Source organism: Ciconia boyciana, chromosome 2, assembly GCF_034638445.1.
Source record: "Ciconia boyciana chromosome 2, ASM3463844v1, whole genome shotgun sequence".
NCBI lineage: Eukaryota > Metazoa > Chordata > Aves > Ciconiiformes > Ciconiidae > Ciconia > Ciconia boyciana.
In genome coordinates, this window is record NC_132935.1 from 140,218,670 (window position 1) to 140,235,107 (window position 16,438).

The following is a 16,438-nucleotide window of genomic DNA, read 5'->3' on the forward strand; positions in this document are numbered from 1 at the left end:
GCATCGCTCAGCCGGGCGCCTCGACCTGGGGCGCCGCCGGTGGCGGCGGGCGGAGCTGTGCGGCTGCGCAGTACACCGCGGTTGGCCCGCGTAACCCCGGGGTGGGTTGGGGTGGCTCGATTAAAGTTGAAAATCTGGGGTTGTAATCGAAGATGCGGGAATTCGTGGGGCTGAATGAGCACGGGTCACACCGTGAACCGGCGACAGAGCCGGGGAAGGATGGCTGGACACCCGCTCTGTTCTTATTTGTTGAAATACTCTTGCTGCTTGACGTAACATTGTTCAATGTCTCGTCATCGGAGGGTTAGTGTTGATAAGCATGGCAATGACAGGTGGAAAGAGGGCTAACAGTGGCAACGATACCGATTTTTACACATCAGTGGAAGTAAATAGGAAGCAGGAACAACTGGACCGTATTATTTACACTGAAAAACACAACAGGTGTGAACTGTGAAAACCTCAGAAAATCTCATTCCATTTGGAGGCTGCTGTGGCCCGTTTGCCTTCCGAGTGGCTTTCCGGAGTCCTTCCCACGCAGAAGTGGGGCGTGACACACAAGCTTCCTGGTACCAGTAGCTCTCTTAGCTTCACGTTCAGCCCTTTTTGCATTGAGTCCCTCCAGCTTCTCTCCTTCCAAGTTCTCTTCCCTGTTCCAATCCAAGTGTTTCATGACTAGGCGCAGATTACCTTTTTCAAAGGCTTACAGTTTGACCAAAATTCAGTAGATTTTTGTAAGAACTCCAGCAAGTACATCCCTCTTTCACCTTCTTTCTCCTCCCCTAAGCTCTGTACTTTCCAAAGTATACCTTACTGCTTTAAAACATTAAGGATGCAGATTTTATTTAACCAAAGAAAAACACCTGGTTTTCGTTAGTGTCATTCTTGGAAACGTCTGGATTGCTTTGGCTAAAATGTAGACGGGAAGACATCTGGCACGAATAGTTTCAGTTTATGTCTTTAAAGTTATATAATGCTATAAACAACAAAAAACAGAGTCTTAAATAGGAAATATTGGGTAACCTTAATAAAAGGGCGTGGTACCCAGCCTGTCAGTAATTACACAGATGTGTTCTATACACGCTCTCTAGATGTGTCCCCTGTTTCATCTCTGTCTTTGAATGTACTCTGTGATGGGAATTACAAGTGGACATGGAGTCTAATCCAAGCCCTACAGGTGCCAAACAGGAGTCTTCCTTTGGCTTTGTAGAGTCAGAAACATGCCGAGGGGAAGAACAATTGAAGCCGTATTACCTAGACATGTAGGAAAAACTCAAAATTATCTCACTTGTGTAAGTAAAGAGCACTGAAAAATAGGTATTATTGCCATTGCTCACATTTATCATGTGGATCATAACTAAATCCTGTCAATGGTAATTCTGAGTATTTTTCTTTACATCCTATATATTATATCAAAGACAAAATGGAAATGTTTGTAAATTCCTAGAGAGCAGTCATTAAGCAAAGTATTTCAGTAAAGAGCTCAAAGGCAAGCAAGAAGTTTTGTCAAAAGAAAGAAAAAGTAGTCTGCGACATGGTAACATTCTGAAGGCACAAGAAATTTTGTGTCTCCACTGGGGTTTGTAGCATCTCTTCAGGAATAAGGTAAATATAGAAAAAAAAAGTTTAAACATCAATCTAGAGCGGAAGTATTTAATATCTCATATAGAAAGGCAAAAAATGTCTTAAGCAACCTTTTAAGAATCTTTAGAACCTTTAAGAACCTTTTAAGAGGCTGTTAGGAGGCCAAGGAAACTGTTTTATCAGATAACAGGAAATCATTCGGGCATGTTTTGAAGGCCACTTGAACATAAAAAAAGCAGCCAAGAAAACTGTACATAGAATCTCTTGGGGCGGTTTATAAAACTTTTTTAGGTAACTTGTAAAAGATAATGATGAAACAAGCATTTGTTATCTATAAAGTATCAGAAACTATAATGAACTAAGAAGGCCTGTAAAGGGCAACAAAAGGCTTGGTTTGTTATGAAGGAGGATGGTTCAGAGTATTTCAATGCAGAAATGGCATATTGTTTAAAAGGAAATTTTTTATTAAGTTAAAGTTTAAGAATTAATACTGAATATGTTTATTTTAAATGTATTTTTAAATTTTTAATCAACAGAATTATTAGTCATTATTAAGAAATGTTAATAAATAAAAATACTCTATTTTTGTCTTTCCTTTTTTTATACATAGGGACTGGAAGGTCCATATGGCCCTAAAGGACCTTGGGGACCTCAGGTAAGTGAAACAGAAGGTATAGAAATACTCTTACATAGTTTCCTGAGAGTTCATTGTGTATTTCATACACAGTCTTAATTTTGTTGCTAAATGGTACGCATTTGGGGGCAAAAAATAGTACATTCTGGTAATGCCAAGAATTTGCAGCACATCTGGCACGAGGCACAGAGCTGTGTTGGTGCAGTCAGCTGTTCAGCTGGGCCCTCCGTATGTGCTGTGATATCTCTTTCCTTTCACTGAAGACCTGCCAGTTCATTTTCCCTGCTGCTGGAATTTCTGGCAAGCTACTCAAGTAGCCAAAGTGGCAGGTTCCACAGTGTCCCAGAATGACTAGCAAAGTGACTCCTCCAACAGCCAAAGAGACTGAAATCGATCAAGCAGTCTCAGAAATGCTGTGATTGTTAAATAACTCTGTGCTGAATCAGAGAAAAATCAAAACAAAGAGTCCGCTTGGTAGCAATTGCCCAACACACTTTTTTTTTTCATTAGCTTGTTGTTCATTAGCATTGTTGTCACTGGCAGGTCCCTGATGCTTTCTGTCTTGGCAGTTGCTGGAAGGGGTTATAGCAGCTGTTGGGTATTTTAACTTCTACAGTCTTTTTGGAGGGGAGACAGGAATCTGTAGAGAGTTGTTTACTGTGACAGGGATCTCATAAACATTGTCGTATGTTGCTAGCTCTGTATGCCGACAAAGAGAGGACAGAATTTTCCTGCTCCACTTCAGTGCGACTGCCTGGACATGAGCATCTCTGGAGCAGACGAAACAGTACAGCAAATACAGAGTATCACAGATTCACAGAATGGTTGAGGTTGGGAAAGAGAGTGGGGAGTTAAGGAGAATTTACTCGGGTCAGAACATGAACCTTTAGTCCTAAATTCCATTCTGCATAGTTTAAAGCAACATTACTCAGTTTTCCCTATAGTGGACAGTGTCATTTCTACGATACTATGCAAAATTAGTATTTTTAGCAAAACCAAATTTTTGCTGTCTAAGAAAAAACGTTTGTTATTCTTGCTAATTATGAAAGAAGAACATTAAGGATTTGGGAGATTTAAGATCTGCCATGAAAGGGATTAACAAGAGAGACAAAGGAGTCAGCATTTCCTTGCAGAAATGAAGCTGTTACTGCAATGTTCAATCTGTATACTTTAAAATGTTAGCTAGTCTTCCAGTTGAAGTCACAACTAACTTCTATTAAACTGATTTTTTAAGGTGGAAGCAGGCCAGGTTGAATTACCTTTTTCTTTTAAGTATGTACCAGTTATTTTGATTATTACTTCTATAATCTCTTTATTTCAAGCCTTGCATTAATGCTGCATAATGTCACAGCCTACATTCTGTTTATGTTTGACAGACTTCTCATACCAAACAAAACAACTACTGAAAAGTAAAAGCAGATGAATATTCTACTAAAACAGAGGATTGATCCAATAATTTCCTGTAATAGCAAATAGTGGGAATGAATTACTAATGGGCATATATAAATCATAGAATCATAGAAAAGTTTGGGTTGGAAGGGATCTTTAAAGGTCATCTAGTCCAACCCTCAATGAATATATATAAATGAGTAAATGAATATGCCATGCAATAAATAAGATAACAATTTATATTAATGTATTTATAGACAATTAGATATTAGTAAATTCCATTATTTCATAAAGAAAAATAAATGCCCCATAAAAGAGCGATGATTTGGAATACTTTTTCAGTTTTTGAGTTGTAAGAGACTTTTATATAAGATGTTGGTGATTTTTACATGTCCCTTAGTTATTAACTTCATAGGGTAGAATTTATTATTTAAATGAAGGAGAAAAGCTGTTAAAATAGCTGCTCATATTTTCAATTAGTGGTCAGCTCAGAACTATAATGCAGGAAAACCAGGTATTAAACAGGTAAGCATGCCTACCCTAACCCATGTACATTTGTTTGTCTTTCCTCTTACGCAAATTAGCTGATCTCACACCTTTAAAACAGGGAGACATCTGAATTGGAGCATGCTGTTTCTGGCGTGTCTGGGTTCTTGGTCAATTCTGGCCAAACCTGTATGGTTAGGTCATCAATTTTGCTTTGACAAAGCAAAAATTTGCTTTGCTTATCTTTTTCATTATTGGATTTGTGACTTCTAATGCTTCTGTGTAGTGATGTACTTTCGTATGGTTTGTCCCGTTGACAGACTTGTTGTTTGTTTAACAGAGGAAGGGATGATAAGCATTTTCATGTAATTCACTGAAGATCAGAAATTAGTTTTTTAACGTCATGTTTGAAAAGTCAGGTGACATAGGTACACATTAATAACTTTGGGACCCGGCCCACACAGTTGCGGAGGACTTGCAATGGGAGTAAGGTACACTTAGGAGAACGTTTTTGTACTTGGGTGAAATTTCTGAAATACAGGTTAGTTTCTCAGTGAAATATGGCCTGGTATCACAGAATCACAGAATGTCTGAGGTTGGAAGGCACCTCTGGAGATTATCTAGTTCAACTCTTCTGCACAAGGCAGGGTCAGCTAGAGCAGGTTGCTCAGGGTCTTGCCCAGTGGGCTTTTGAGTATCTCCAAGAAAGGAGGCTCCACATCCTCTCTAGGCAACCTGTTCCAGTATTTGATCACACTCACAGTAATAAAGTTCTCTTCTTATGTTATAAATTACCTGAAAAAAGATACTTCCTTGGTCCTATGTGATTAGGATTTCAGAACCTGCTTTTCTGCAAGCTATGGAGATGTGTGCTTTTACCTTTTCTCCTTTTATTTGTTATTACCTTTACTTTTACCTTTTATTTGTTATTAACTCTCTTTAAAATTGTCTGAAATAGAAATTATAAGCTGAAGTACCAATTGGACAATTTCAGGTTCTCTCTGAATAAATTCCTTCTTCAGATTTTTAATGGTTTCTTTGGCACTGTTAGAGTCAGGATCTTAGTTCCTTATTTTAGCTGCCTCATATTTCTTTCTTTTCTCAGAAAACAAAGGGAACGCATAGTCTTTGGCTTCCTTATTAAATATTTTCCTACTTTCTCTTTTGAATTACAGTAAATAATTTTTGATGGTCTTTCCAATGTTTTTATAGCTTTGCAAAACTTTTAAAAGAAAACATATGATAAACCATTGTTCTTCTATCCTTCCAATAATCTCCCTGTATTCAGTGCCTTTAGTTTAAAAACATGTGGATGGACTGGCTTTTTCCATTTGTATTATCCAAGAAACTACATTTCATGTGTTATATATTCACAAGGTTTATTAATTTAAGCCACAAATGTGGTCTAGTGGTACAACAATTAGTTGGCTTAGATTTCATTCTAATATTCCTTCCATTTTAAAAGCATTTTTCTGCATAAAACCAGCATTTTTTTCTTTAAGAATAGTAATCTTTAGGAACTCAACAATTGTTTTGATAAATAAAGTAGGCCAAAATGTGTGGAAAAATTAAGAGTAATTCAAATAAAGTAGTCTATCATATATCAAAGGCAAAATTGGCAGTCTGTATTTTCATGCTTATCTGTTTAATTTTTCATCATTCCACTTCCTCTGCTACTGTTCAAGTGGGACATAGTGACTTTTTCACATCTGTTTCCAATAATCACCTGCTGGTTCTTTTTATAACAAAGATGAACTTCAGTTTGTGTGTTCCTGACATTTTTCCATAGGAAAGTATGGGACATGAGTTTAGTGAATACTTGCAATAATCACATAACCTAACTTTGATTTTAATAGGAAGTTCTTTAGGTACTAGTGAATCAGCAGCTTAAATATCTGACATCTTACTCATTTCTTGAGTCCCAATGATAGTCCAAATACACTACTAACATATACACAAACTACAGAAGAGGTGTTTCCTGTGTCTCTGGCACAAGAGAGATTGAGAGAAATTTAAAAATGAAAAATTGTATTTTGAACCAGTAAATGCTGTTACTCTAATGACAGGTACCAAGCAAGTTTAATGGAAACACAAGAGCTATTTGGTGTTTAAGAATGCAAAAGAACTTCACCTTCTCGGAGTCCACTGTGTCACAGTTACTAGATCACATGAACTGTTGGGACATACATGTTTTATAACTGATCGTTCTACCATACTCAGAAATTATATTTCCTATGTTGACCTCAAAATAAATGCTGGAACAGTATTTGGTTAGTGACGCTGCATATTTCTCAAAAGCTTCTGAGCCTTTTAAACTCTTGGATCTTTGCTTCTGTTTTCCACACTGTGATTTTCCACTTTTAGTTTTCCTGTAGCTATCTCTACATTTGCACCTTTGTCCAATAGCAGCATCTTTATTTATAAATAATGCAGAATATTTGTTTAGTTTTGAGGTTCTACCTAGATGGTTATTAATCTCTTAATCACCATTGTATAATAGCTGCTTTTTATATTTCCTTGTTCCTTGTAATTGATATGGCTAAATAAACTTACACATAAAAAAAAAAAAAAATCATTAAGGGTCTAATTCAGCTTGACTTTTGGCAAGCTGAATCATACATTTACATACAAGCTGAATCATTTTAATCATACGTTCTCTGGCCTCTCAGACATTGCTTACACTTCTGATCAATGCCTTTTATATTCCTTGTAAGATCTGCTTAATTCTAATACCATATGTGAGAATTGCTTTCATGCAGTTGTGTCTCAAACTATTTTCAGCAATTTCTCCTCATGGATGAGGTCTAAATTTACATTTTTTGTAACTCTGACTGCAGAATATTCCAAGTTTGCTCTATGTACAAGCCTATGAGTTCTTTTAAGAATTTTTAATCATGTAGGGACTTTGTGCAGTGGAAGCTCCATTTTGAGTTTCTTTTCTTCTGTAAAGATCTCTTAAGATTGATAAGAGATCAAGGTATACCAAGGTTAGTTAATGGGGTTTGATATATTCATTGGAAGTAGTTTTTTTCCCTATGACTTTGTTATGCTTTTCCATATTTGATTCCTGGAAGACTGGCTTTTCTTTTAGTTTATGTCTATCTCTGAGATTTGTTGTATTTGTGTCATGTCTGGCCAAGGGGGACTAGCCAAATTAGCCAAATCCTTTAAGGAATATGCAAACAGAACACCTAAATACTGCTGGAATTTTGCATGTTGCAACGCAATGTAAACACTGACTTTTAAAGACGTGGCAATTTCTAATTAAGTTATGTAAGTCTACTGCTGTCCTTCCCTTTACAGAAAAAAAAAAAAAAAGTAGTCTGACATTGCTGTCATTCACATTACTTCTGTTTTGGATTATGATTACTTAAATTTGCAAAAGCTGTTGTTTGATGGAGCCTAGCAGACTGTTTCAGATGTGCTGTTGTAGTCCTCCATGCCATGATGCATACCCAATAGTACTGGTTTATCTGATTTTAAGTGAAGGAAAGTATTAATTACATTTGGAGCTTGAAGCTGGGGTTCAAACTTCTCTCAGTCTATGTAGAATGTATGTCCTTTTAAAAATATGCCAAATTATACGGATTCAGCAGTATGATTGCAAAAGTTGTAGGTACAGATTGCAAGACTATTTCCCCTAGGTTTTAGTATTTCTACTGAAAATTCTTTCGTTTGTACAGATCATACTTTCATTCTTTATATATGTTGTGATTATCACTTAATTTTGTACAATTTCATAAAAAAATCCTAATGCAAGTTACTGTATTTAAATTTCATATATTTTCAGGGTGAAGAAAGTTCTGAGGGTCCAGTAGGTCCAGTTAGCCCGCTAGGTCTTTCACCTTGGGCATTCATTAACTGAGGCCTTCAAAATAATAAGCCTTTTGAGCAAGGAAGGTGACTGTTTTTAGATGGCAGAGCATCCTATGCCACTGCATAGGGTTGCATAAGAATGAAAGAACCTCTCAACTTCACTTGTTCCATTAGTATCAGTTGTTGTTGCTGTCCTTGTTATTCACTGAGATACATAGAAATGTGAGCAAGGGGAATTGAAATAAAGACAGCAAGACTTTCACAGGCACATTTATTTCCTTTTGAAGGTAATGACTTCATTTTATTAATTGAAAAACTAATCTATGCAAGTTTTGAAATTAATCTCCTACCTTATATTTTTAGGGTATCCAGGGTCTTGAAAGGAATACCTGGACCAAAGGGATTCCAAGGTTTGGGTGTTCAAGGTCCAAAGGTAACCTGTGAACAAAAACCATGATTTTAAAAGGATAGAGCAAGGGAAATATGTGACTGAGGACAAGCCTTTTTATACATTTAGAGCTCCTGTTCTTCTAGAGAAGCTCATGAAAGAAAAGGTAACTCTTCAGTTTGGATCACTATCAGTAGCTGACTGTTACAGAGAGAACTCCTCTTGAACTATATCATACATTATGATAAGCAACCTTGGTCACTAGGTGCTTACAAAAATAAATTGAAGTTTAGAGGCTTTACCAAGGGTTATTTAAAGGATTTGAAGATGAAATATGCTGTATTCTAACCAGGTTCCTTATTGCTGAGCCTGAACAAAGCACTTTTTCAAACTCATAATTTTTTGTAGCCACAAAGTAGCTACACAATAGATGATGTGATTGCCGCACATAAAAACTTTGAGCATCTTTGCTTTAAGCTGTCAGTGAAGTCAAACATTTTACAAAAATGATTCTAAATTCAAATTTTTGGTTGTTTGGTTTTTTGGGGTTGGTTGTTTTTTTTTTAGGGACAACAAGTTGAGCCCAGTCCAAAAGGGGATTGTGGAATTTCAGGAACCAGACTGCCAGGAAGCAAAGTTAGTCTGTTTTGGAACAGTTACTGTTTTAATCCTTGCTCTGTTTCCTTACAATTGTAAGTAATAATTTACCTTAAGACTAACGCGGAACACTTCTAAGGCCAGTATTACATGTGTTCCTCCGTGACACAGGAAGACTGTCATTTGAATTCTCTGACAACCCGAAACTGTACATACTTCAGGAGATCGTACTACCTTGCTGATACATTCACTGGTTACTTTCAGCTTTCATTGACTGTAGTGCTCAGAAGATCCATGTGTCAGGTACTGGCGCTCCCAGTCTGGGGGTCTAAAAGAGAGGAATTTGTGAAATGAGTATTTTAGTTTCTCAGGATCAGAGAGGAACTAAGGATTAAACCCAGTTCTTCCAGGAGATATCCTCCCTCCTTGAAGTATTGTATCTTAGTCTTTTAATATCTTAGTCTTTAGCTTCCACCTTCTATTACAAGAGGACAAATGTTTTGCCCAGAAAGTAGCCTCATTTACTAGCTGTGTCCTGATTAAATGCTGAATGAGTCACCCAGTATGAAATACTATCATTATGCATTATCATGTAGATACACCAGAGGGCAGGATTTAGGTAGCATAAATGTCTTTATAGCTTACATAAATTGAATTCAGCAACTAAATGATCCTTTTGATACATTTGTTGCAGTCTGATTTTTAAAAGGCATATATAATCATGGCTTTACTTACATAGTGTATGAATAACAATGGTACCGAATTAAGATCTATCTAGTATTAGCAACAGTGGTTTTTTAAAAGCTGTTTAAAATATTTACTTAAAATTGCATCCATTAGCTATGTCTCCTAGCCAGAAAAAAATCTACCATTGTTTATAGTAACTATTGTCATTCTTATTGAGTGAAGAGCATACTGGGAAAAAAAAAAAGATAAATTTAGGGCAGTCAGTTTTGGTTAATATCATCAACCAAACTGATCCACAGTGTGAGCCCTTTGACATCCTACATTCATGTACAATAGAATAGCCACCTTCTTTCTTAGTTTTATCTCTAGATCTCTATCATATTCGCATTCTGTTGTGGCTTTCCAGGCTACAGAATCATAATTTAATTTGTCTGTCTTCATACAGAAGCTCTCCGTTATCTTTTTCAGTTCTCTCTGTTTCTTTTTATGTCTTCTTTACCATTTTTGAGTTGCAGTAACAAGAACAGCAGGAATTATTTCAAGGAGGGTAGGTATTGTACCGGGAAAGAAAGCTGATGCGAGATTTTTTCCAACAGAAGAGGTGGCTTAGCATGAATGCAGGAACTAAAGGCTTTTTAACTCGAAACTCAATAGCAACATAAGATGAGTTTTACAGATAAAACTTTGTATTGCAGACCAGAGCTTTAGCATGGTCATGTAATGAGTGCATTTAGACAGATTCAATAGTCCTGGGAGCTAGATGCACTGAGCATCTGGTTCAGAGCAGCCATTGAAACATTGCTGTACTAAACAGCTTAGCAAGAAGCAGGAGCAGTGTTAAAAACAATGCTGTAAATCTGGAGGCATTACTTCCATCAGATTTGATTTCTAAGTGAATATAAAGCTACAAAACTATATACTGGCAAGACTAGTGAAAAAATAAAGCTCTGAATTGTAAATCTACAATCCTGTAACAGAACTGTCAAGATCCTTATTGTACTTCCAAAGCACAGTAACTAGTGAAGAAGAGCTTAGGCTGTTTCCAGAGACCAATTGCACACAACATGTGACAGATCTACAGATTTTCTAGCCAGACAACCAAACTTGACTCCATTGCTATCTGAATGGTGGATGTTCAGTATTCTGTTCACTCAATTCTGTTTTGGCACATAGTGCAGATAAACCTTCATGACTACTGGAAAAAACATTCTTCCATAGCTGATTGTCTGTTTCTGGATGGATAGGCTGTTTAGAAGTCTTGATCTAAGCATGCATAAGGGTAAGAATAAGTATGTAAACAGCATGAGTGATCCATGTGACTAATGTCTTACTAATGAAATGCTTAATCATCACCATTGTGTCTGATCAAACAGATGCTGGATGTTGCCAGTAATTACTTATATATAGCACTAACAGATATTTAGTGTAAAAGATTGTATTCCATTGAAACTTCAGTCTCAGTTTGTGTAACGAAGGCAAGATTTATTTAATGAAAACAATTAACCTCAATGGAGGTGACACATGCTCATCCGTCATCTGACATGAGATGATGTAGAGATTTCTCGGAAGGAGGCCTATCAGGAGCAGGCTGCAGCTGCTGGGACAGCTAATCCTTGCCTGGTTGCACTGGGAAAAGCGTGTGAGTGGTGGTGGCATGTATGATTTTTTTCTGGTAGCAGCATATTCCTCTAGTACATTTCATGTTAACAGAGCATACACAGATTGACACTTCTGTGTAGGAATGGTACTATGTACAATCATTTGGCAGATGTACAGCTCTCCCATGCAACCAGATTAGCATTATCTCCATCTTTGCTAAGAGTGAAGACCTCACCAAGTACTTAGCATGTGTTGTCTCACCCTTTAAGTAAGTTAAAGTTACATGCTGTCATACTCGTGGCTCACAGCACACATGAATAGATTAAGGGTGTTTGCAAAGGTGTGATTTCTAGCTGAATGTATTAAAAAGGGATCTACCCTTGGAGAAGCAGAAAGTGGGTACTTAAGGTTAAGTGTTTGGTCTAGCAATAGAGGAGACCTTGCTCCCAGGCTAGATGAAGGGTGCTTCTACTAACCTGAATGAAGGCAGAGACTTTTTTATGCTCACTGGTCAGTCATGCCCTATTCTTTTTCCCCCCATTCTTTCCCCTTCACCAAAATTCTAATGAAATCAGGAAATGTACTCTCCTTGCTTAAAAGCTCAACGTACTCTGCTTACTTAAAAGCTCCTAGTTAGCATATTTCATTGCTGTTATTTAAACACCAAATGAAAAGCAAAGCAGGCATGGTTTCTGTACAGTTTTGTACAAGGGAACTGAAAAGAGACAGGAAAGTGTGATTATCTACACCATTTTATAATGGCAATGGTTTGTGAAATACCACTTGCTTCAGTGTCTGTGGCCAGGGAGATCAAACATTGCGATAACTGTTCAATTTAGGAGAAACTGTATCCTATAAGACATTCAACTACATTGCTATTAGGGTCTATAACTGTACCAAAAATAAAAAATGAGGATTTGATTAGAGAATTTTAAGTAATTCATTCTTTTTCCTTGTAGTTTTTCATACTGCAGAATTTGAAGGTAATCTGAATTTTAGAATGTACTCTCAGTGGATTGCTTCTTTGCCTCCCTGCTCATAACTGTTTTAACTTCCTTCAAGAAGAATATAACATTTGTATCCAGGTTTATGAAACGTGCCTTCCAGTACAGCAAGTTGTTTGATAAAGAATGAAACTAACACTGGTTTTCTTTGGGTCCTACATCCCCTACACTCCCAGCCATACAACGGTAACTTCGGATTTCTTAGTATTTCTATTTATTGCAATGCACCCAGGTACTCCTCCAGTGCTTGGAGTCCTCTTTTGCAGTACTTCTGCTCCCTTCCCACACTGCTTAAGTTTCTTGTCTTCATTCCCCTTCCCTGTCCTCACTGCTCCTACCACCCCTACCAGCCACCCTCGTCTTTTCCCTCTGTTCTGGTAAGAGTTAGCAAATGATGTGTCTGGTTTGCAGCCTTGTGCTCTGATTGCCAACTTCATGAGTTAATCTGGACTGAGCAGCTGATGGAGGAAACTCAAGTAAGGGCTGACCTCTCTTTGCCATCTGCTTGTGTCGGGGTGGTGGTGGTAGATGCCACCAAGTGCTGCATTCGCTAGATGGCTCCTGTTTCTTAATAAAGGTGTACAAACTTAGTGTCTCTGTTTTAAATCCAGTAGAAAGTAGTCAAAGAACTCAAAGGCTGACTGCATGAAATTCACTTAGGTTAGAAAAGAGGCTCTCAGGATTCTGCAGGAGGGAAAATAAGTTTTCCCCACCTTGTTTAGTCTGCCGCAGGGAAAATATCCCCCATTAATTTTAACAGATTTGGTTTTATATGGGTGTAGTAGATAGACTGCTGCAGGCGTAGTTCAGTGGATTTATAATGACAGAAGGCCAGTGTTTGCTACTTGTGTACTTACAGAAGCCCTTCTTGTTGCCTTAGGCTTAGGGAATCACTAAATGGCTTTAATTTTCCATTTTGCATTTTTAACTTAACATATGAAACAACATTAATGTTAATCTTTTGATTTATAGTTATTTGTTTTCTTTCTGTTTCTCTATTTTCCCCATAATAAAATCTGGATCATAGCAAATAATCAGCCTTGTTAATGAAATTTCTTGATCAGGAGACCGGGAATTCTCTGAGAGCAAGTATTTGGACTCTACCATGTTGTGCTCTAACAGCTTTCTAAAGGGCATGCTGTGAAAGATCTATGCTTGACACAGAATGAACAGATGTGCTTTAGCATTTTTTTGAAAGTTGAATGCCTTCAAGAAAGATATATCAATGGCAATTGATAAGCATGGTATTCACTGTATTTCTATTAAATAACCTGATTAAATCTGCAATATCAAAATCAAAGTTGAGAAATTCTGTATTCTGTGCCTTTTCCCTTTCATCTTTAAGATGCACTCTTCCTACAAAGCTAAAAAAGCAGAAATTACTTACAGAGAGTGCAAAGCCTCAACTTTCATATTTTTTTGGTAAGACAACAATTCCCAAGCTTTGCCCACTACTTGCCATGCTGAAAGTGTCTTCTGGGTAATGAGAGGTATTCATTTCACCATGAAACTTCCATCAGGTGCTGGAGCAAAAAAAGCACACACAGTCTTTGGGTTTAGAAACACAAAAAAGCAATGAATAGACAACATTACTGTCCTATAGAATTAGATACTGAGTCTGGTTTTGGTGCATATGTTTAAAAGTAGCGTCCCAGACATAAGCTGCCAAGGTGATCTCAAGTCTAGAAAATCTGTCTTGAGCAAAGTTAAAGGGTGCAACTTACATGGCATTTAGCCAGATTTTTTTTAAAGCTATTCAGTACAGTTGGATTGTTAATAAACAACTGTTTATACATTTTCAGTCCTTTGTTTTTGATGAGAGATTGGACCTCTACCAAAAAATCTGCTTCAGTCAAAACCATATTTTTATGACATGTTTTTGAAATGCCCAAATTATTCATAATTTTTTTGATCTATAACTGAAACATTTCAATGCTTAATCACACAGCAGTCCAGAGACACGATTCATCCCAGCGATGAAGCCCAGGTCCTCCCTTCTGCATCACCATGCAAAGGAGGTCTCCATTCTGTCCTGCCACCAAGGCGCCGAGGGATGTCTTGCCTGGTGGGCAATGCCTCTCCAGAGGCTCGGCACTGACCTTCTGCTGGGCATCTGCACAAAACTCCCTCAAGGCATGTCATGATTCCTTGAGACTTATCATTGGCATACTTTCTCTCACCCCGATTTTTTACTTAACACTGTGACAATGCAATTCTACTCTGAAGCCTGCCATTAGATAAAGCAAATATAATTTGCATGCAGCATGCTGAGAGCTACCTAAATGACAGCCCCCTTTTAGATATCCTGTCTGTGCCTGACCCCTCAGAGGATTTAAAGAGCAGAAAGAATTTCTGAGGAAAACAGCTCAGGAAGACTTTTTTTTTTTTTAAGTTGTCTTTTATTACTGTAATTGCTAATGCAATTACCACCTTTGAGACATGCTCATGGTCCTGGCAGACTCACAAACCACTGGGTCAGAATTCAGTTCTAGCCTACAAATGATAATGTAGTAATCTCACATCTCTGATCTAGGCAGTGCTGCAACATTAACGTGGACAAGCTGAAGAGGCGTGGCTGGCAAAGTGATGGGTAAAGATGCAGATTGTCTAGAAGTGAGTTTTTAAATGTAAAAGTTCAGTTATTTAAAATGGGAAAACACTCATGCTTGCAGAGTGACACTGTCCCTTTAATAAAACAGCTTGGTCTTCCACTCAGCCCTGGCTAAGTGCCTGACTATCTTCATTTAAATTTTGGCCAATAAACAGCAATAATGGACCATAAAGGATCTAGATGCAAGGTAGAGTCATTTACAAGTGGATAGGCTATTTATTTACAGATTGCTTTATTTTTGTAAGCAAACCATATTTTCCAGTATGACCTGCTGGACATACTTTCTACACTGACAGCTTATTCAATCCACAATTTGCTTTTTGAATGCCTTTGAAGGTAAGAGACTTAGTTATTTCCTTTCTGTTTTTAGAGGACTGCACTTATGGTTTCTGTATGTGTACTGCTTGATGGACTTGAAAAGAGGATTTAGGAAGGATATTTAAATTTAATATATTGTCTTTGTTATTAATGGTATTTCAAATGAATTATTGTAAATTACAGGCATTTTTTGTGAGTCAGTTTTAATGGAGTTCAGTTTTCTGTAGAAATATGTTGAATCACTGACTTAAATGTTGTAATGTTCATTTTATTAGTGTATATTGTGATTATAATAGAATATTGTCTTTATGGAAAATATTGCACACATTCTGTTACAGCCATGTAACATTAATAATACATTCATGTATTGAATCTCATTATTAAGGCATTGTTTCTTAGAAGAATAAGTTGTTCCTACTGATGCTCCAGACCTAGGTACTATATCTGCATCCCAAAACACCCAGATCTTTGTTTATTCCTAACAATTAGGGATTTCTAGAAACAAACTACATTCTCTGTTTTCTATAATATTTCTGCTAATTTAATATAGTTTAATAGCAAAGTATGTTAATAGCAATATGCATTAGTAACAGTTTCTTTTACCCTTCTTTGTTAGATGTTCAAATGAAAGCTAAAGATAGCACTAGCTTTTTTTAAGAAAGAAAAGGTGTTTGTTCTACCCATATTTCTTCTCTAATCAACCAGGTTCTAATATAGATGTGAGCTACAGTTGGGATTGTACCGGCTGCTATGCTTAAATCGCCTACCCAGTGACTTTTTAGAATTGTTTTTTATATGTTCTCTCTAGAATTGTGCTTCCCACAAATGTGTATTCTGTATGTAAAGTATCTGTGTTTATTTATTTGCATCTATTAATGAAGTATTCACGGGTGGTTTATTACTTTTAACAGGAAGGAAACATTGTCTAATTTGGGATCAAAGTCACTATGTGGAAAAAACATTTTTTCTTTTGCTTTTTACTTCTGGCTGTGACAACAAACCAGATAGTATATGGGCAAAACAGAAAGAAAGGAAAGAATTCTTATTCTCTCAGGCAAAAAGATGAAGGTAAACCCATTTTCTTAAAATTTCTGATTGACAATGTTGTATGTCTCCACATATTTCAGGATAATTAGCTAGTAATTGACAACTTATATATGCATTTATAAAATGTGATTTATTTTGATTATCAGGCCTGAAAAATACTGTGATGAAATTTACTTGGTCATGGACTCTAGTTTGATCTATGATTTTCATTGACATGCATATCTCTTTTAAGATAAATGATAAGGAGCCTAATTTTTAGTTTGAAATTAAATGTGGAAAAT

General features: G+C 36.8%; 1 protein-coding gene across 1 annotated transcript in view; it reads left to right on the top strand.

Moving 5' to 3' along the window:
• The first annotated feature begins 16,057 nt into the window (after positions 1 to 16,057).
• Positions 16,058 to 16,438, top strand: part of COL28A1 (collagen type XXVIII alpha 1 chain) — a 68,555-nt gene continuing 68,174 nt past the window's right edge. The window contains exon 1 of the mRNA XM_072854229.1: positions 16,058 to 16,178. Within this exon, the coding sequence (XP_072710330.1) occupies positions 16,058 to 16,178 (121 nt within the window). The remainder of the gene's footprint in view (positions 16,179 to 16,438) is intronic.